General features: G+C 40.4%; 1 protein-coding gene across 1 annotated transcript in view; it reads left to right on the top strand.

Annotated features, from left to right (window-relative positions):
- The window catches only part of SNCA (synuclein alpha), a 97,938-nt gene that overhangs the window by 20,482 nt on the left and 54,992 nt on the right, over positions 1-22,464 (top strand). The window contains exon 4 of the mRNA XM_045017473.1: positions 2,779-2,924. Coding sequence (XP_044873408.1) covers positions 2,779-2,924 — 146 coding nt within the window. The remainder of the gene's footprint in view (positions 1-2,778; positions 2,925-22,464) is intronic.

Below are 22,464 nucleotides of genomic sequence, written 5' to 3'. Positions count from 1 at the left end.
TTCTTTACATACACTGGATGCTATTAAATATGGACCTAACGCAACAATTTCTCCTGTAGATTGTAACAACAAGCTGTTTATATTGTTCCACAGTAAACAGTAAGTCTCTTTAATGGCACCTATTGTGTGTCTTCTGTCAAGTTAACCTTGATACTCTATGGTGAACTCTATAGCTACTCTTCTGGTTCCCATCTTTATTATATATTTTATGATTATATTACTAAACCCAGTGACAGCAGTAAGATTCCTTGTCCCTTTTCCTTGTTTGCATGCATGTACTAAGCCTTTCCTGAAGAGAAATGCATCCCTTTTCAGGAAAAGAAAACATATGCCCAGAGAGAAGGCTTTCTCTATACACTGTAACATTAGCAACTGTAGTCAGTAGGTAATCACCCTTGCTATACATCAACTGTTGTCACCTTAATGTAACCTAAGAAATGTGGTTTTAATAATGGCATTGTGTTCGAGCCATTGTATATCACAACTGCATTAGTACACCTGTGGGGCCCCAAACTTCAGTGTATTTTTCCTTGTTTTGTCAGTGATACAGAATTAATTGGGCAGATCTTTAAATAGTGTAGATCTGCATGATTTGATTGAAATCAATACAGCTATGCTAATAGTTCCACAGATTGACTGTGTGCTGTGTGAAGAAGAACATCCTTTTATTTGTTTTAAACCTGCTGCCCATTAATTTAATTTGGTGGCTTCTAGTTCTTATATTATGGGAACAAGTAAATAACTTTTCCTTATTTACTTTCTCTACACAACTCATGATTTTACATACCTCTATCATACCCCGCCTTAGTCTCCTCTTTTCCAAGCTGAAAAGTCCTAGCCTCTTTAATCTCTCCTCATATGGGACCCGTTCCAAACCCCTAATCATTTTAGTTGCCCTTCTCTGAACTTTTTCTAATGCCAGTATATCTTTTTTGAGATAAGGAGACCACATCTATACGCAGTATTTAAGATGTGGGCGTACCCTGGATTTATATAAGGGCAATAAGATATTCTCTGTTTTATTCTCTATCCCTTTTTTAACGATTCCTAACATCCTGTTTGCTTTTTTGACCGCCTCTGCACACTGCGAGGACATCTTCAGAGAACTATCCACGATGACTCCAAGATCTCTTTCCTGATTAGTTTTAGCTAAATTAGCCCCCACCATATTGTGTGTATAGTTGGGGTTATTTTTTTCCAATGTGCATTACTTTACATTTATCCACATTAAATTTCATTTGCCATTTTGTTGCCCAATCACTTAGTTTTGTGCACTCTTTCTGAAGTTCTTCACAGTCTGCTTCATTTGCATATACTTCCCACAAGCTGTCCTTTATTACCTAACTTGTTAATAAAATTTTCTAATGGGGACATTTGTTTGTTTGTTTTCCCCCAGCTATTGTCTGTTGATGTTGTATAATCGCTTATAGTAATCTGTAGAATGAGCCATTTGATACAGGAAGCTAAAATTCTTTCAATAAGAAATTGAAGGAATCTAATTGCTGGAAAGAAATTAACATTGCCAAAAAGAAGAGCAGTGAGTCTGTGCACCACTTACAGGTAGGGTGACCAGATGTCCTGATTTTATAGGGACAGTCCCGATTTTTGGGTCTTTTTCTTATATAGGCTCCTATTACTCCCCACCCCATCTTGATTTTTCACACTTGCTGTCTGGTCACCCTACTTACAGGGTACAGCTAGATCTGATTTCTGTTATTTTACTAGTAAAATTGTGGGTGTGGATACATCTTGTGGGCCAGATTTTCAGAAGAGCTTAGAGACCATTTGGCCAGATAGATTTTTCCAAGAGAAGCCACCACATTAGATGCTGATCACTTTTGAAAGTCTGACCCTTGTTTAGGTGACTAAGTGGGAGATGAGCTCTTTTGAAAATCTGGACCTGTATCTTTAAAGCATGGAGTCCTATGGTCCTAATCCTGCTTTCTAGATTGACTTCACTACAGTGAAAGCTGCTGGTGCGGGAGAACCTTTGGGAGTGAATGACCAGAAAGGTCACTGTAAGATTCCACAGGACAGAATGGAGAATTATTGATGGGTAGGGTAATTATATTGCCATCTCCCTAGAGCCATGGGTCTGGCCACTAGTTTAGTTTGCTCTGATAGCTTTGGTTTGGTTTGTATTTATTTTTTTGTGTGACCTGAGCTTAAAACCTTGCATTGGAGTAAAGATACATATAAACCTTTGTCTGAGAACAAGGTCTTCAGAATGTTACTCACAGGCTGAGAAACAATTGCTCCTGTTTTATTAAGAGAATATTTTTTAAAAATCCTGAGAAATTAATAACTGGAATTTGACTAGTTCACTGAATTGTTTGTGATTAGCAGTAACATACAGTCAGTGTGTTCTGTGAACTAATCAAAATGTGTTTTTTGCATTGCATTGAATGTAAATGTTATGAAATGTAGATGGGCATAATAAAGGGCATAATAAATAACCTCTGTCCCGCACAGTATAACCTGATAATTGAATGAATGAATGAATGAATGTGGTCAGTAAAGCCTTACCAAGCAACAACAGTTGCACCACAAATAGATCCTTAATTCTAGTTGTGCTACCACTATTTGTATGATCAAATGATGATGTTTCATTGCTTATGATTCACTTGGGATGTACAGAAATTGTAATGGTCTCACTGTCTATCCATGGATGCTGCACTGTCGGCTTCTGTATTAATAAGCCACTTTATCCTCTCATTCCCTGACTAACCTTCATCTCCCAGTACTGTAATGTATTGTTAATCTCTTGCTTTTCTACAGTGGCCGAGAAAACCAAAGAACAAGTGTCTAATGTCGGGGGAGCTGTGGTGACGGGAGTGACGGCAGTAGCGCAGAAGACAGTGGAAGGAGCAGGCAATATTGCTGCAGCCACTGGCTTAGTCAAGAAGGATCAGTTGGCCAAACAGGTTTGTGTTAGTTACCAGATGTTTATTTTTGAAGGTGAGGAAGTGACCAAATCAATGGGGCCTCTGTGAATCCACCAATGTAAAGGACCTGGGTGGTGGTGATAGCTGGCTGCAGGCATGTACGTCTGTCTCTTGATCTGGTGAGGAGTATTTATGTAGTGAGGTTTACACTGCTACATGAATGAGAAATGAAGAAGCAAAGGGCTTGAGGAAGTTAGGGGCTTCAATGGGAGTTGAGCTGTTAGCTCCTTTCTGGTTCCTTTGAAAATCTCAGCCTACAAAACATTTACGTGTACATTAAGGATGGTCCTGAATGCCTTCTGATGAGTCAAACTAGAATGTTGAAACTGTATATCATGGCTGCCAATTTGGGGATTGAATAAGTGACCTCCAGAGCTAAAAGCATAAGCTCAGGGGGTCTCAAACTGGGGGTCGGGACCCCTGAGGGGGTTGTGAGATTATTACATGGGGGGTTGCGAGCTGTCAGCCTCCACCCCAAACTCCGCATTTATAATAGTGTTAAATATCTAAAAAAGTCCTTTTAATTTATAAGGGGGGTCGCACTCAGAGGCTTGCTATGTGAAAGGGGTCACCAGTACAAAAGTTTGAGAAACATTGCATAAGCTACTACAACTTGAGTTCAAAGGCCAACTCATATCCTCTGTGGATTGAGCACAGAAGGAGTGGTGTAACATACGCTCATCTGTTAATTACATTGGCATGCTCAAATGTTAAGAAAGTTTTGATCCAAATCTAACTTTGCAGCAGACTGCTACCTCCATACCTATAATAAGATGAACTCAAAGCTGCCTCTGAACTTCTCTGACCTCTGCAGGTCAGATTCTTTTCTAGCGTGTTGTGTAAAAATAATTGCAGTTATTTTTGTTTCAGCCCAGAGGCTGCCATTATCAGTTGTTCTATACCACCAGTTCCCATATTTTGGTATCTGATACACTGTCATTATATTTCTGTACTTACAACAGAGAAAAAGTATGGTCTCAGATATCAAATTGTGGTAACTGTTGGTAGATGATGACTTCTTAATGACGATCATTGTGTATATTGATCTCTTGGGACAAAAACTACCAAAAGACAGAAGTAAAACAACTCATGTATTATGCACAAATATTTTTAAAGTGATAGAAAAATAGGAGAATGTAAAGAAAAAAGCATTTGCAAAAGAATGGATTTTAAATGTAGGGCATTACACTGCACTTAGACTGAATAAATTGCTGTGTAATTTTTTCCCCATTTAATAGCAAGATGAGCTGTTAAAATTGAATTCTTTCCAGTAGCTCTTCTATATCCTTACTATCTGTTTTAAGACAGACTGAAATGCACTTTAATGAAATCTCTTTATTGTTTTAGAAAAAGAAGAATTACACTGTGAGTGGGCATTTGTTGCATAGGAGTAGGTTGGTCTCAAAACATCACATTAGTGGTTTTGTTATTTTTTTCAAGCAATTTTCATGTTTTATTTTTATCCTTTTAAATTCGAATGTAAAGAAAATGCTGCCTTAATGTGTCACAGTGCTTTCTACAACCTGTTTTGTAGCATTTAAAAAATAAAATACCTAATGAACTGTCAGGGGAATGAGATGAGTGAAAAGTTATAGAGCCTACACCCTTATTTTCTGCAAAATTTTGTTGTATGTCTTCAGTGGCTTTACAGAGAGAATTGCATTCTTTGCTGTTAGGTAACTCTTGGAACTTGGAAGCATTCTACGCAGTGTCATAGGCATCAATTTTACTACAGTATATGACTACCATTTTACTCTTAGCCACTCCTAATGTTTGTGATTCCTGACTTTTAAAATTATAACTTTAACATTACATGAATCTACATTTATATTTCTTCCTTGTATTTTTTTTAAGAAAAGCACTACTCTGTACTGGTTTTACTGTCTAATCCCACTTTACATAGTGAAAAACTTATATAGCTAAGAAACTCATTAGCCATAACAGAATAAAATCCTACCCATAGAACCAAAGAACATCTGTAGTGTATATTTATATTATTCCCCAATCTTATAAATAGCATAATATATTCTAAGTGTAGTTGAGATTTTGTACTTTGGATGTGAGAACCAATTTTTCTATTTCTTACACTGTCATTATTTAGCCATTCTTATTTATTTAGGCTGAGGTTGTTAAAGCCCTCTGGGCCTCTTTGGTCACCCATCCTATTAGCATTCAAATCTCTTAGGCAGCTTTGAGAATTTCTGCCTTATTGTTTTCGCAGAAGAGGAGCAGCCATCTAGAACTTAGCAAGTTACAAAGTTCAGATGTTTAAAATCTTTTTATAGCAATGTAGGGCGGGGGGCTTCTCCTGTTATAATACAAAAAAACGAGTGAATGGATTTTGCTCAAATTTGTGAGGTAAATTTACATTTCGGCTGAGGCCAAGAATGAAACATTTAGTTGAAAACTGAGTATTTTTCAAATAGGACGTATCTGAGCATATGAAATTGGGGTGTACAATGGACATTTGGATGTGATTTTAAGTAGCATATATATATATGTGTGTGTGTGTGTGTCCTGTGCCAGTTAAGTGGGTTATAACCCCTGTTTGGTGCCCAGTCCATAGCGAATAAGAACCGTCTACTCTTACTGGTGACCCAACTCCTTTAGCTCAATTGTTAGAAGTCTGTGCTTTTGTGTCCCAAGCTTCACTCCTCATGGATGACTGATAATCAGGGATGTTACAAAACAAATGATCTAATATCCCTGTGTGCAAGGTCCAAGCTTGCTTATTGCTCTCACAACATTACTCATTTTGTAAAGCTAGAAATTAAACCATAAAGAGGGTAATGAGCTGGGGTTCCTTTGCACACTTGAATCCAGGATGTTTGCTAGTATGGTGTCAGCTTCTGAGTTTGCTTCCAACTTTGTGATAAATTGTGTCTCCCAGTTCATGTTGCCTAAGCGCTTAGGCATGGATTCCGCAGATGACAACATGTGAGCAAACTGATAAAGGCTCAGAGGGACCCCATGTGAGCATGGCACTCTGCCCACACACTTTCAATTGCAGGATCAGGGCCTATGAGACGGATGTGATCAGCTCTCTATAAATACCTGGCTGCAGGACTAAAACCGATAGACACTAATACCCGTTTCATATGACTGCCCTTTGAGGTTAGGAAGGGGGTTTTATTTGATGATCTTGAAGTATAAAGCAGGACAGAAATGAAATATCTCTGCATTACCAAGTCCCTCTTATTTGAACTGTTTGTACTTGATTCCCTCAAGATTTACAGTAGCAGTTGTGAAGGATTATATCACTGATTAACCATTTCACTAGCTAAGTTATCGCTGGCATTATTCTCATGAGTGAACAGCAGTTTAGTTGGTCCTTTCAAATTCCTTGTTAGGTAGAGGAATCGTAGGCTTAACAGAATGTATGTGTGTTCATAGGTAGCTGCAAGACTACTTGTGATATAGAAACTCTGGTCAGATGCTTGGGGAAGTGTTTTCTGTGTGGGCTACATCCATCTGAAAGTGCTAATATTAATCTTTAATAATACTTCCTTCGAAGAAGTTAAACACTGGCTGTGTATCATTCTGCCTGGCCTGGGAACATGAGAAATACTGTTAGTACTCTAACTGGAGACCAGACCGGAAGGCTTCTGTTAACATGAACTGCAGCTCAAATTCTAACAACACTATATACCCAGGCAAACCTTGACTGGGAAGTGGTTTAGTGACAAATCAAACTACGGTTGACAGGGCTGATTTGTTTATTGTCAGTTTCAGTGCTGCCTATAGGTTTTATGATTTGAAAGGAATTTACTTGTGAATAGCAAAGCAAGAAGTGTCACTTTATATTAAGTTCATAAATAATTTTAAAGGATTAGAAAATTATTAGAAAATGTTTAAATAAATGGTTAATCAATTCCTATAGATGGTTATACAGCCAAAAAGGTCAGTAGGTTGCTTATAATCATTGCCTATTGCCAGCCACGTGTATATCATCTATAACACATATTACTCACGTAAAGTGAGAATGAGAAATCAAGATGCTGAGTTACTGAGTTCTGTGTTTGGCTTCAACTTTTGTTTGGTTCCCCCATCTGTGTACTGTATGAGTCATGTTTGGTAATAACTCTTAATCTCATAATGATCAAGGAGAAAAATGGAGAAAATAAGATAATTATATTCACAGTAAGAGAATATGCTTTCCCTGTGTAGAGAAAGCCATCCAATAAATCCCTTGGGTGTCTGTTTGCTTCAGTACTCCCGCATGTAGCTCCCATTAGCATCAAGGGGAGTTAAAGAAGGAGTACCATGGAGAGAACACACTAAAGTTGTGGTTTTTAACTCGGCTGGATTCGGCTTCTGTTACAGCTCATAAACAAATCTCAGGGTGCATTTTATCTCTAGTAAAGGTAGTGGTGATTATTTATGTTGTGATTGCATCCAAAGGCCCTATTCAAGATCAAGACTCATGCTAGGCGCAGTATAAACATATGTTTAGACATGGTCCCTGCCCTGAAAAGCTTATTGTGTAATTAAATAGACTTGCATGCCTTCTCCTTAAGGTCTTTAGTGTTTTTATAGCTCATCTCTTGTAAATCCCACTGTAGAACAAAAAAGGCTTTCCATTTTCGACAGTGACTCTGAAGTGGCAGGTGGAATTGTGCTTGTGAGTCTATAAATACAGTACGTGGGGCTGGGTGATATAGCTCATCAGTGTAATTACCATGCTTTCACTGGGGGAAAAACCTGTTATGTGAGGATTTTGTTGACTTCGATGTTAAATAATTCTTTTCTACAGGAAACGTTATTAAACCAAAAGCCCTTATTAGTGTATATTGCACATGAAAATGAATACAAAAGCATAAAAACAGTAGGAATTTTGCGAGTTCCCTTTCCTTTTTTCCTCCTGATATTATATGGCTGTCATTCTCTGGATTCTTCAGAAGAGTTTAATCATTGTTCCACATGGCTGTTCAGTGAAGGGGGACAATTAGACCAGCTGAAGAACACAACAGAAAAGCTACTGTAATTCAGCTGCCTATTTTTGTTATTTCTCACGGTCAACCAACTTTTTCCATATACCTACTGACTTTAACCAGTCCCTGCATCTCTTTTTGGGATCACCTTGACCAAATGACTCTACACATGGATCTTTGTTCCCCCTGTGTGCAGGGGAGCTCTGGGAGGCATTGTGCCCAATATGAGGTTGTGGCTAAAGTACCACAATAGAGTCTTATGTATGGAATGTTCCTTTTAATGTTGATGAGACAGGAATAACTTTAACTAGAATTAAGCCAACAGGCACCATAGTGAGTTCCATGCACTTATTATTTGTACACTTGGGCTGAATTCCAATTCTAATGGGCATTAGGTATCAACATCCCTTAAATGGCTTGGGCTTAATTTTTCATTTATGGAATGTTTGTTTTTCTTTTTCTTTCTCCTTTCTGTTAAACACACATTTTAAAAAAATGGGTGATGCATCATCTTTAAAGATTTCATCATCCCATAATGTGAACTAGGGCTTTTGGGTATTCCTTCAAATGTACTAATTAGCACTCCTGTAGCTGGAAGAAACAATACCTAGGTACACAGGATGATTTTAATCTAATTTAAAATGGATAGAAAGTGCCAAAAACTGATCAGCAAACTCTTCCATGCATTCACTTCTGCTGACGATGTCAAGTAGTTTAGGCTCAAAATTTGACCTATAGTAAAGTTATTATCTCGGGGAAACTGCCTCAAAATTTGAAATGTCGAATTTTAAAAAACAAAAACAAAATCCCTGTGTATATATTAGCACTACAGTAAAACCCCAGCGGTACAAATACAGGGTTACAAACTAACCAGTCAACCACACACCTCATTTGGAACTGGAAGTACACAATCAGGCAGCGGCAGAGGACTTCCCCACCCAAAAAAAGCAAATACAGTACAGTACAGTGTTAAATGTAAACTACATAAAGGGAAAGCAGCATTTTTCTTCTGCATGGTAAACTTTCAAAGCTGTATTAAGTTAATGTTCAGTTGTAAATTTTTGAAAGAAGAACCAGGACATTTTGTTCAATGTAACAAACATTTCAGAGTTATGAACAACCTCCATTCCTGAGGTGTTCGTAACTCTGAGGCTCTAATGTAGTTCTCCTCAACACTACATAGACTATAAATTACTCATTTATGCCCTGTTCCGAAGCCCATTGAGGTCAATGGAGTGAAGCCCATTGATTTCAGTAGTAATTCGATATCTCCTAAATGTAAGTAGAAAATATGAAGTGAGATTTTTCTCAAGTGCTCAAAATTGGCCTAACTCTGCTTGTAATGAAACCAGTGGTGAAACACCCACTGAGTAAAATGGGAGCAGTTAGGTCTGGTCTACACTACATAGTTAAGTCCATGCAACACAGCTTACATCGACCTAGCCATGGAAGTGTCTATACTTAAATTTGACTCCGGCTGATGTGTCTGCCCTGCTGTGCCAACTTAATAACTCCACCTCCATGAGTGGTGTAGAGTCAAGGTCGATGTAGTTAGGTCAACACATTGTCAGGGTAGACTCTGCATTGCTTATATCGACTGTTACTGGCTTTCAGGGGCTGTCCCACAGTGCCCCACACTGACAGTACAGTCAATACAAGTGCTCCTGGTAAGGACATGCACCCCTGACACAAGGAGTCAAGCATAGAAGACTTAAGCCCAAGTATCATCACCGTGGCTTGGGAGTTCTTGTCATGGACCAGGAACCCACTGTGGTAAGCACTGACCAAACACAGAACAAAAGACATTCTTTGCCTGTTGTTACTTACAATCTAAATAACAGAGGGATACAGACAGATGCGGGGAGTGCAAGGGAACAATATTGGTCAGCTTGGTAGGATTGTCAAGATTTTAGTAGGAGTCATGGCAAAGAGAGTTTGAAGGAGGACAGTGAAGTGGCTTTATGGAGCAGCATGGGAGAAAGCAGAATGGTACTTGTTTAACAAGTGAGCAGTCAAGGCCAGCATCATGGGCCAGTCAAAGGCAGGAATCAACCTTTCAGTACTGAATGAGAGATAATAGACATGCAGGAAATAGACTGTAAAGGGCCTTGAAAGCAAAACCAAGTAGCTTATGTTTGATGAAATAGAAAAGGGGGAGCCGGTCGAGAGGTGTGATGTGGTCAGAAAATCAGGCACTGAGGTGATATTTGCAGTTATACTCTGAGTGGATACGGGTGGGGCAAGATGGCATTTGTTAAGGCCAGAGAGAAGGATGTTGCAGTAATTGAGATGATGAGAGTCTGGACACGAGTTTTAGCCTAGAGAGATTATGCAGAAAAAGTCAGCAAGATTCACTTATAGCCTGGATGTGAGGGCCTAGAGAGAGGTCCAAGTTGAAGATGATGCCCAGGTTACTGGCCTGAATGACAGGTAGGATGGTGGTGTTGTCCATAGTCTTCAAGAAAGGAGAAAGCAGGGGCATTTTAGCATTCTATTCAGTTACCAATCGCCACACCTGATATCTTGTTGGTAGTTTAAATTGTTTCAAAAGACAAAATGTAATTTACTGTATCCTGGTAGCAGAGATAGCAGGAAAAAAACGTCCTAATGTCTAATCCCATTGGAAGGAAAACATGAGAAATACCATTCAAGTTTCTTTTGAGAAATGACTTGATAGGTTGGTTAAAATGCAAATGAAGTTCTTTGCTTTTAGATGGCCGTCCCCTCCCTACATACTATATTGCTGGCAACAATGTTTTACCAAAGTACCTGTAAAAGCTTCTCCATCCAGGGAGGCAGGACAGCATCTGGAGAGGGCAAATGCTAGGTCTTCTCTGCTTGTGTTTCAGCTGGTGTTGCTCAGGAAGGTTCAGAAGTGGTAGTGGTGGTGATGGTTGTGGGGGAGGTTGTGGCAGAATCTGTCCTTAGCCTTCCTGGATGATGAAGGATAGTGGGAAAGGATTGGTTCCTTTATGGAGGAGATTGTCAGTGCTTTCCTTAAGGAGGACAGGATACCAATAGTTTTAAGGCTCATGATTAGCCTCTGTCCAGAAAGCCATGCCTTGATGTGGACATTCTATTCGGTTATTGACCCCAATGTAGTCTTCCATAGCTGTTTATAATCATTAGTAAGGTTTGGCAAGATAACTCCCGCAGTAACCATATGCCTTGGATTTCACTTGGACTTTGTTAATTTTGGAATGGACCTGAGTCTGGCATGGTGATGGCATAGATTATACTGGTTCATCTCCTGTTGATGAATGATACTGGATAACATGCTGATGTTTTTAGATCTATTTACTGCCTTAGATACCACCGACCATAAAGTATTATAGCAGTCCATAGTGGAAAAAGGTGGAATGGCTCTTGAGTGGCTTCATTCTGTTTTCTCTATTCTAGGAGTCCCAGATGCATTGTTTTAGGTGTTGTACAAACATGTAACAAAAAGTCAGTGCTTCCTTAAAGATCTTACAATTTAAGTATAAGACTGGAGAGAACAGAAAGGAAGGTTGGTCCAAGGAGGTAGCCTGGGACTTGAGAATCCTGGGTTGGAGTCCTGGCTCAGCCACATTATTTCTATGTGGCCTTGGGCAAGTCACTTAGTCTCTCTGCTTTGATTCCCCATCTGTAAAATGGGGATATAAGCACTGCCCATCTCAAAGAGATGTCGTAAGGATAAACACATTGAAAATTGTGAGGTGCTCAGATGCTCTGGCAATGGGAGGCCATATAAATACTTTATATTGAATAAGTGGATATCACTATTTTTCTTTTGGTCTAATTCTCTCACTTTCTAGCTTCTTACATCAGCCCTTTCCCCTGGTACTCTCCTGCCTTTCTGGAGTTTGACTATAATTTGATCCATTGATTTTAATTTTTTAGTTTCCATACTCTTTATTTTGCATCCTGTGCTTTTTTTCACTCACTCATTCTTTCCTCTGGCCTCTGCTCCTCACTCCTGTACATTTAATCTTTGATACCCTTTCCAGTTAACTTAATTTCCTCCCAGCACATTACAGGCTGATACATTTGTCTCCTCTAATTCTAGTCATACTTAGCGTGTGTTATATAAACCTTTTCAGTTAACGTGGCACCAGTTCTTTTTAAGTGTCTCAGTCTTTCCTATGTATCCGTCTGTGCCTGTGTGTGGGATCTCATGCAAAGCTCACACAAATGTACTTTCCTTAATCTAAATACGGTAGCAAAGCCTATATTAAATATGCAGGGGGATGCTGCTTGCTAAGAGGGTGAATGTGTTCAAGTTCATTCAGGGATGATTCATATTCATGCCAACTATTGCTATCCCTTCCCACTGTTGCACAAAGGATTCTTGAACGGCCTCTGATTGGAAATAATTGTTTATAACCTACAGGGGTTGTGCAAACTTACTAGTATTATTGTCTGTCCTGGGTGCTAGGGGTAGGTTTACAAGCCTGCAAACCTCATCAGTTACAATAGCACCGTCCTTAGTTTCTCCTGCCTCTTACATATTGTGCCTATCTTGCTGACCTCATAGGACCAAAAGTGTGTATTAAAGTAAGTGCCCTTAAGATTTGACATTTAACCCTGATTCACACGTCACTTGCTAGGACAGCAGTTTACATGGGATGCAGGTTGGTAACGACTGAAAAGTTGTTACCCTCTGAAGATGTGTAAAGTTAGTTGTTGCTCATTGTCCAGATCCTAGTAGATATGTATCCACACAATAAAAATCAGTACTTTTTGTTGGCAAGTGATGAAAATTTTGCTGGGCACTGAGGTCTCATTTCAGAGAAGCAGTGAAACATGTGCTTGAGTCCATCCATCCCCATTCAGCAAAGCACTTCAATGGGATGTGGTTTGCTGAATAGATATGCAATGGAGAATTGGGGTCCTAGATACCATGGTGATAGGTGCTGGAGCTAAGGGTGTGGGAGGTGCAGCAGAACCCCCTGGCTTGAAGTGGTTTCCATCATAAACAGGGTTTAGGGTTTGGTTCAATGGCTCTCAGAACCCACTATAAAAATTGTTCCAGCGCCACTGTGATGATGGCAACATAAAGTTAGAGACTGTCTAAGCAGAGGCCATGGGTTGAGTGGACAAAGAGAGAATATTGAGAATACATTCTTTTCTCACTCATACAGCTGGCTTCTCTAGTTCGTCCTTGAATCAAGAGGAAGTAATTGTGTGGATGAACAGAATTATTCATGCTTTCAGAAATATCAGTCAAACATCATTCCTGAGAATTAAATTCACTACAAATTTAAACAGGGGAAAATGAGAACTTTAACAGTTGATTTATTAGGATAGATTTGACAACAATGAAGTTTGTTTATTTAGGGATTTGTATAACAACTCTTCAAACAAACATAGTTTGTTATAAAACATGCCTGTTTCAATCACTAAAGAGATCTAAATAAATCTTTGTATTCATAAATAAGAAGCACACATTTCTCATGATTACAGCTGTGTTATAGAAAGCCAGCAGTATACAGGTGAAGAGCAAAGCAGTTCTGGTGCCCTGTCAGCTGTATAAAAGGCTACCATTGACCTATCTGTGCAAACTGCCTCTGGTGCTTTCAGCTGTATTATATCTGGGCCTTTAATTGACACCTAAACAAGAGAGTAAACTGGTTTGTGGCAGGGTACCTGGTAGGTTGAGGTTTCCCTCCCTCCAATATTTCTTACAAAATGTTTGTGTCAAAAGCTCCCAGAATATGTCCAGGGATCACAATTCATTATTGAGGGAAAGTAAGTGGACTACATCACAAACTGGAATGGGTTACCTAGGGAGGTGGTGGAATCTCCTTCCTTGGAGGTTTTTCAAGGTCAGGCTTGACAAAGCCCTGCCTGGAATGATTTAGTTGGGGATTGGCCCTGCTTTGAGCAGGGGTTGGACTAGATGACCTCCTGAGGTCCCTTCCAACCCTGATATTCTATGAAACACATCAAATTTTACCATCTGAGAACAGACATCTGAAACCTTTTTATGTTTTTGGCTCTCTAATCTAAAATGTTACCTTTTGAGCAGTTGGATGCAATTATCAAAATGGGTCATTAGTTTACTGAAAATGGATATCTGTAAGAAACTCCAAATGAAACCAAACCAGCAATGCTGTTTTCTTTAGGCCTTGATCCTGAAAGTGACTGAGCACTCCAACTCTGATCCAAATGTGTAAGGATGTGCTTAACTTAGAGAACTGCTCAAATGCTTAGCTGGATCAGGGCTGGAATAGTCAGGACTGAGCCCAAAATGAGCGGATATAGCAGACACAGCTAATATGGAACCCCCTCCACAGCACTTAGATATTGTAGTATCAATGTGCTAAAATGGTGGATTAACCCCTAGCCCTAAGAAGCAGCTCAAAGTTGGGCTGCCACCAGGAACAGATCAGTGAATTTGGTCTCTAATCCTCCCCTTCCTTTGCTTCAGGAGGGGAGTGATCTTTATCAGCTAAAGGGTGCCTCTACAGCAGCACAGCTGTGTTGGCCACTGTGTGGAGAGGGTAGGGCAGAGACTAAGGCTCCACCCATTCCCTGCTCACTCCTTCCACCTGCCCATGATGGGGAGTACTGGACCTGCAGAAGCTGCTTTCTTCTCTAAGCTGTGAGCTGTAATGGAGGTGGCCCATGCAGATGAGTAAGGGGATGTTGTATGCACACTAATTCCCCTGGGTGGGTGTATGAGATGGTGTAACAATCCTGGCCAGTGTGATTATATAGTTATAAGATGAGGTAGAAATCATGAGGTGAAAAAATAAATTATTCCTAATGAGTAGATTAGATGAGTATTTTAGCAGTGCAAGGATCATCTGCTCTTGGAGGGAAGGGGGAAAATAGTCAAAGGGAGAATCATCAACAATCCAAGTGGTAATTTGATGTTGCTAAAAAAATCTGTGCTTTTACAACTGCAAGTAGAAAATGCACACAGGGAAAAAATGACAGAGCTAGGTTAAGATATGGCCATTAGGGAGAAGTCTAAAGAATTAGAGGTTTTCTTAATTTCATGTGTACCTTGAGATAGAGTGCTGGAACTCATGTGAAAGTATAAGTGGCTGTAGTGCGAGTGGATGCTGCCAGCATTCTGATCACATCTATAATGAAGCATTTATCATGGACAATGCTGAAACACTATAAATTGTTAACGATTAAGGCTGCAGTTCAGCTAGGCACTTAAGGCAAATGCTTAACTTGTAGCACACTGACTGCATTCCAAACTTCTTAGGTACAGAAATAATATAGCATGGTTTTACAGATAGACAGCAAATTAATTTGCTATATAATTCATATATACAGTGTATATACTATAGAGAGTATGTATGTAATGTTTATACATAAATACCAATTTAGTTTCATAATTCAACATACATTATGTTAATTTAAAATGATACTGATTATACAGTGGGATTAAATCCTATAATTCATTACAGGATTTAATGCATGCGTAAATCATTTAAGCATTAATTCTTTTGTTAGATACTTGTTTAACCCAAGTCTTATTGAATTTGTGATTTGTATAATTAATGTAGAATAAATCTGTCTCTTTTTAAAACAGCATTACCCTCCAGTAGTATTAGTTTTAGTGGTTTGGTCGCTTCTGATTTCGCTGTTGACAGTATTTCATTTTACAAGACCCTCAAGACATTATTAGAAGAGCTCAGATGGGCATACATGTATAGAAGTCTGTTGTAAGGAAGGGTCAGAGATTAACAAGCATGGAGACTGAATTAATTTCAGTCCCTTGAGAGAGTTATTCTAACAGGTCAAGGGGGAAGTCACTAGAGAAGGGATGTAAATATGAGTGGCTTCCACTCTGCTCCTTATACTGAGGAAAGAGGATTTTTTCCCCACATGTTTAAAAATTTATCTTAAGTGAGTTTAGTGCATGTGAAAGGTGCTGGATTGACAACTCTGGAGACCAGAGGGCTCTATATTTAGCTACAGCATGGCTAGTGTCTGTCTAGTATCCCCATGTCACCCCATCAGTAAGCCTCTCAAACCTGATCGGGAATATCAATTTACAGGGTGAGAAGGTAGTTTAGATTCTGTGCACATTACACTTTTTGGTCTTTCTGTTAAATCTGACAACCAGCTGCCAATTGTTATGCTGGTGTCTGTGACAGGGACCTCAGACCAACAGGAACTGGGGGAAGATTGCTAAAAGGAGTTTAGTTTCTAATCCCGGCCATTTGTTTCATTCTGCCAGCTGGTCACATCAAAGCTGAACTCTTTAAATGGTGATTACACAGCATTTATGCAACTTCACTTTATTGCAAATAAGTCACATGGGTTCATTTGTGAATATAAATGTAACAATTGATCATTCAAGGTGCCTTCTGAAGTTAGTATATTAACTGGTTTATTACAAGCACAGAAAGGGGCTTTTTTGATGGCAGGGAGAATGAGAGGAAATGTATCGAAACAGATAAAGTAATGACTGTATCTAAACCGGTACAGTGGAGGTATTGCTCTTCCTTTTGATTTATGTAGCATTTACTCACTAGTGTATGCTTTTTAGACGGATATGGGCTGAGCATTGGCAAGAGAGGAGACATTTTTAGCTATGTTTCTTTCCCCCTCCTACACAGCATACATCTATGAAACGAGGTTTTTAAATTTCTGGAGTTCCCTTGGCAGATTTTTCTCAGGGCTTCATTTCAGATGCGTGCTTTATATTAAGGTCAGGTGGAACTTATGAATTTCTGCTGCTGCATAGGCTCAGAAATATGAGGCAAAAATGTTTCTAGAGCAGTAATGGGAATAAAATGGAATGAGAGTGAAAATGAAAATAGGTCTGCTTTTGTTGGTTAGGCATTCATATTGAATGGTAAACTCCTTGATGATACCTCAGATGAGGAAACATAAATAGGTTTGCAGATATACCATTTGCTGTATTCTTTGAACCTAGCTTAACAATAGTTCCCAAGATTGATGAGTGATCCATGCACAGGCAAGGTAACTGGAACGAACCAAAGACTTCAGTGGGCTTTTAAAGGAGGGTCAGGTTTGTGTCCAGTGTTTGGTGATTTACAGGTTAGCATCTAGAATGTGAACGAGGGGAGTAGGGGATCAGTAATCCCCACTGGATATGTAGGGGGATAAGATTAAGAGGGCTCTTCTAGTCTACATGTGGAGGGTGAGCAAGGATAACTGCGGGTAACCTTGTTTGTGCTATGTTAATGCAGAATTCCTTGACTAGTTTTTCTCTTAACAACTTTTTTGGGGAGAGGCTTTAGTTTTTGGTTTTTATAATGTTGATGGATTATATTGAACAGGCATGGTCTGTTCAGCGGTGCTCAGGATTGCTGTCTAGACCTGGCTTGGCAGGGAAAGGCTTATCACCTCTGCCAGCCATGTTTTTTGTAGTCTGTTCAGTGGGATGAAGTGCTGCCAAAATCTCCATTTACTGGGGCAGGGGAAGGGTATTTTTGGAAAATACAAGCGAGTGATGCTGCTGTAGAAAGCTTTGATTACAGGGCTCCTATCGTTTTTCTCTGTCCTTAGTCCTGGCATCTCCTCTTGCCCCCATTTCCATATCCCTTCCATGGAATGGTGGAGGGGGGGGGGTTGTGGGGTAGATACTGGAAGGCTAGCAGCTCCCCCAATACATGTTTCATCCTGATGTCTCTGGTCCTGTCAGGGAACAGCCATTAATGCCATGGTGAGGAAGAGCTTCCACTTCACATGGGATTTTGAAAAAGCTCTGCACCGACTTAACTTTGCTCCCACTGCAGTCTACAATAGAACTCCCATTGACTTCAATGAGAGCAGAATTTGATTACTTTTGAAAACCCCGCTCCTAACAGTTTAGAAATGGACATCAGCATTTTATACACATTATTTTAGGAGGCTTTATACAGCACAGAAAGGCTTTGAGTGGCTGTTTTAGGGACTCAGATTCAAATGAGACTTGGGTTTGTCTGAAGGGACTCGTCTTGGACAGACCTGGAGCTGTGTGTGAACAATCATATCCGCACAAGGAGTTGTTAGTTTACACAAGGCTGGCATGTCCCTGCTTATCCTGACTTGTACTTGCCAACCCATGGGAAAGTGACTTATCTGGTATCTACTGATTTGAAAAAAATAACTGGGAATGGTTATATCCCTGGACAGCTACGGTGCATGAGTAAACATCATTTGAATGGAGTAATATGGGTGTTAAAGGGACAAGCCATTTTAGGTGTCGAGGAAGATTGGGAACTACTTGTTGCAAATACGTTTATTTAAATATTCAGCATTTTGGTTATTTTCAAACTATAATATTTTCTCTAACTAGAGCTTGATCCTGAGGTAACAGTCTGCCCAATCATGCATGAGAGCCACAGTCTTCCTCCCAGAGTAATCGCCACCGAGTCTCTACTCGGTGCAGCACACATTGTTCACATAGGAGAACAGATATGCCACCCCATTGGGCCTTGTGCTCCCTGCAGAGGCTGCTCCCAACACTGTACAGCTACTCATGACTGGGCTAGCCAGCACGAGGTAATAACGGGACCTAAAACACCCCCAAGGCATTTTGCATGGCTAGGCAAGCAGAACATAATCTGCCTCTTGATATCAGAAGAATAAGTGTTGGCCGCCAGTCACAGGGGATCATGCTGAATTCCAAACCACGTACTACCAGTAAGATTAGCACAGTGTGAAGGAGACATCTCTGGCCCAAATACCATCCCCATGGAAACCCCAGCTTGATACTTTAGAGTGTCATTTTGTTTTTGTATCTTTTAGGTTTGTATCTCTTTATTTTGTTCCTCTCCTTTTTATATACATAATTTCGAAAGGAGAATTTGACATTTTCCTAGAAGGACACTTTTTTTAAGTTCACTCTTTTTAATTGCAGTTCTTCTCTGTTCCATTCACAAAGCATGACGCTGGATGCAGCATAAGTTGAACAAGTAGAATTTTATTAAACCCTGTGGACTGCTCTGTCCACTTGGCTGAGTTGCTTCTAGCTTAACTCTCCAGCATCCCCTGTTTCCATTGGTGTCTCATCAATAACAGTCATAGAGTTTAAGGCCAGAAGGGTTCACAAGATCATTGGGTCTGACCTCCTGTATACCACAGGCTACCATCACTACGCAGCACCCGCACACTAAACCTGACAACCAAAATTAGATCCAAGTATGACAGCCCCCAGGAGACTAAACGATTATGTGCCACAGGCAGCGAATAGACAGGACTGAGGTACGCTAGTGGCTAGGGACCCCACAGTGGCAGGGAAATGACTAAGTGAGATATACCAGATAATCCTGGCAAGTGACCCCCACACATGTGCTGCAGAGGAAGGCAAACAAAAACACTGCCAATCTGACCTGGGGGGAAAATCATAGGTGCTGACTCTGTGGGTGCTCTGGGGATGGAGCACCCATGGGGGAAAAAATGGTGGGTGCTGAGCACCCATCAGCAACCCCTCTATCAGAGCCTCCCCCTCCCCCCAGCACCTCCTGCCTACTGGTGGGCTCTGCCGATCAGTGCCTCCCCCTCCCTCCGCACGCCTCCCAGCCACAATCAGCTGTTTTGCAGTGCGCAGGAGGCTGTTGGGGGGAGGAGCGAGGACATGGTGCGCTTGGGGGAGGCGCAGGATGGGGCGGGAAGAGGCAGGGTGAGGCCTTGTGGATGGGCAGAGGTGGGGTGGGGGAGAGAACATGCAGAGAGCCACCTCGGAGCCTGGGCTCTCCCCATCCCATGTCTCATCTCCAACCATAGCCACTCCTGATGCTTCACAGGAAGGCAATAAAAAAACCAAACTGATTCAGAATACATTAGTACATTGGGGCAGGAAAGAATCCCTTCCTGACCCCAGACAATGGCAAGCTGAACCCTGAAGCATGAGCTTTTAGGAAAATAAGAAAAACAGTACATGAGATCTAGGGCTGTTGAGCCCCCTACTATCACCCTGTCATACAATTGCTGTCATACAATCACACTCATAAACTTGACCAGCTCTCTCTCAACTAATTAAGTTGCTTTCCCCCCACAACTCCTGTTGTGAGGCTGTTCCAGAACCTCACCCCTCTTATGGTTAGAAACCTTCTAATGTCCAGACTGAATTTGTTCATGGCCAGTTTATAATCATTTGTTATTGTGCCAACATTGTCCTTTAGCTTAAATAGCTCTTCACTCTTCCTGGTATTTGCTCCCCTAATGTATTTATAGAGTGCAATCTTTTTGCTAGACTAAAACAAGCCAAGATCTTCCAGTTTCCTCTTATAAGACAGGAACTTCATTTCCCTGATCATCCTAGTGGCTCTTCTCAGCACCTGTTTCAGTTTAAATTAATCTTTCTTGCATGAGTGACCAGAATTGTACACAGTTATGCATCCAAGTTGGTATTGCCCATTGCTGCTTTCCTGAACCTGATATGCTCTTGGACTCGAGGAGAGAGTCATGATGTCATTACAGATGTCCATTGTGCCATCCCCCTCTTATACAAGTCGACTGAATCTTTCTGAGCTCATCCTTTGCTCTTGCACAAACTGCTAAAGTGGTTCAATTTGCCACAGTCCTTGCAATGCTGTCTTAGTGTGAGGCACTGCTTCTTTGCCTGCTCATGCTGCCTCCCATGGTAAATGCATCTCAGTAAATGGGCACTATTGAAAAACCTGTGTCACTCCAGTTTCATTCTGCTTTGAGGAGCACTAATCTGCAGGGCTCCTAGGACGGATGTGAGGTTTGTGGCAATGGTGAGCTTCAGAGTGCTGCAGTCCTCTTTGCCTTGTTCCCCAATAAGGTAACATGACTGTTGTCATCCTCCTGTATGGCCAGGTCTGTGTACAGCTCAAACTCCTGCTTCCCGGGGTCCATTGCTGGGATAGGCTTATGTCTGCAAACTCCAGGGCTCCAGGGGATTTGAGACTATGCTCCATAGCTCACGATGCCAGCTGGTGCACTTCAGAGAACTTGTAGCTCTGATGTTGCCACTATGTTCATTCACAAAAAGTGATGGTGAATTTAGGCTAAGCAGAACGATATTAAACCATGTTAATAACTGCCAGTGCTGCAAACTGAATCTGAGAGTTGAGCTGGATTCTTTCCTTCTCATGAATCAGAACTATTAAGTGCAAGCCAAATTGGGCCCTGGATTACATTGAAACTTCAGATGATACTTTCAGTTTCATATGTGCAAATCAGTTGAAGACTAGTGGGGTTTGCAAAGGTGTGAGTGCATTGTTTGAAGATGGTGTAGCTGCACTGGAGTAATTTAAGGCATAGTTTGGCCTCTAGCATCTTTTATTAATGGCGATGTGTGGGAAGGAACGATCCCAGGTTGGCTTTCAGAGCCCAGGTTGAGTTTTCAGGGCTGGCAGTTATTAAAACCCATTGTTTTACCTGTAAACTGAACATACTTGATCCGACAGCCATTGAGAGACAATAAACACAGAGCACCCTGATAGCATTTTTACAATCTCTTTTTTAACAGAACTAAGTTTTCCATAATTTATAACTCGTGTTCTGTTGTTAACTGTTTCCTGCCTGGACAAGTCATTTTTGACACTGACACTAAAGTCATGGCTGAATTTCGAGTTTCTCTATATAATATATCAACAGTTGTTGAATTACAGTTTATCATCTGCTCTCTCTTCCTTCTTGCTCTGAAACCATCAAATACAATTCAAAGCATGATAGTTGAGATTTATTTAATTATATAGCTTAGGGAGGGTTTTGGGGGAGAAGGGAGAAATTGGTGATGGTTTGATCTTTGGACACTTTGAAATGCAGCATAAAACCTCCTATGAGCTCTATTTGTTGTTTGTGTGCGATCACTGGATGTTGTGCTTGCTTTTCTTAAAAGCAAGAGGGGAACCCTGCCAGAATGTCATTATGTGACACAGTTTGTGAAGACAGACTTGAGAAACTCAGACAATCAGCCCCAGAAAGACATTTTATGTCTGCATGGGAATTCTTTCTGTCACAGTCAGACACTGCATGGGAGCTTTTCAGATAGTCTTTTCTCTCACTTTTGGGATCAATAACTAACACAGTTGAAATCTGGAACTTATGTTAGCAGGAACCAAAGCTAAATGAGTCTAGAAACCAGAATGTTTGGGAATACAGTGTTTACTAAAAACATGCCTACCCAATTATATGCAACTAGCAATCTGCTTTATCCAGTAGCATCAGACAAGCTTAACTGTTTATTATGTTCATAATATTGAGTGCCAGAATCTCCCACTATTTGCATTTAATATTACTCCATAAGTGGTCTCACTGAGTTCAGTGGGATTACCTGTGAAGTAAGGTGCTACTCAGAGTAATGAAGGATTTGGCCCTAAATATCTTTTGCAGGGGAGACTGGTAGAGGCAGAAGAATATGGTGGTATAAGTATAGACTGATACAGTGAAAGCATCACATTTGGTCATCACAAAACAGAATGTAATTCTAATAGTCCACCCCAGCAGTATTTCTTCAGTCAAAATCTTTAAATAGATTGTTTAAACCAGCTGGCTACCCTGACTGAATTGTCTTGGGATTAGATATCTTTCCCTAGAGAACCCACAACTTGGAGGTCATTTTTGAAAATCAGCCCTAGATCTCTTATGTACCTATAGATATAAAATGAGGATAGACACAATAATATCTGGTTAATGTGTTATGAAAAGTGATAGGG

This window comes from Mauremys mutica, chromosome 5 (genome assembly GCF_020497125.1).
Source record: "Mauremys mutica isolate MM-2020 ecotype Southern chromosome 5, ASM2049712v1, whole genome shotgun sequence".
In the NCBI taxonomy this organism is placed as follows: domain Eukaryota; kingdom Metazoa; phylum Chordata; order Testudines; family Geoemydidae; genus Mauremys; species Mauremys mutica.
Note: the sequence above shows the minus strand (reverse complement) of the source record. Positions and strands in the feature narration are given on the sequence as shown.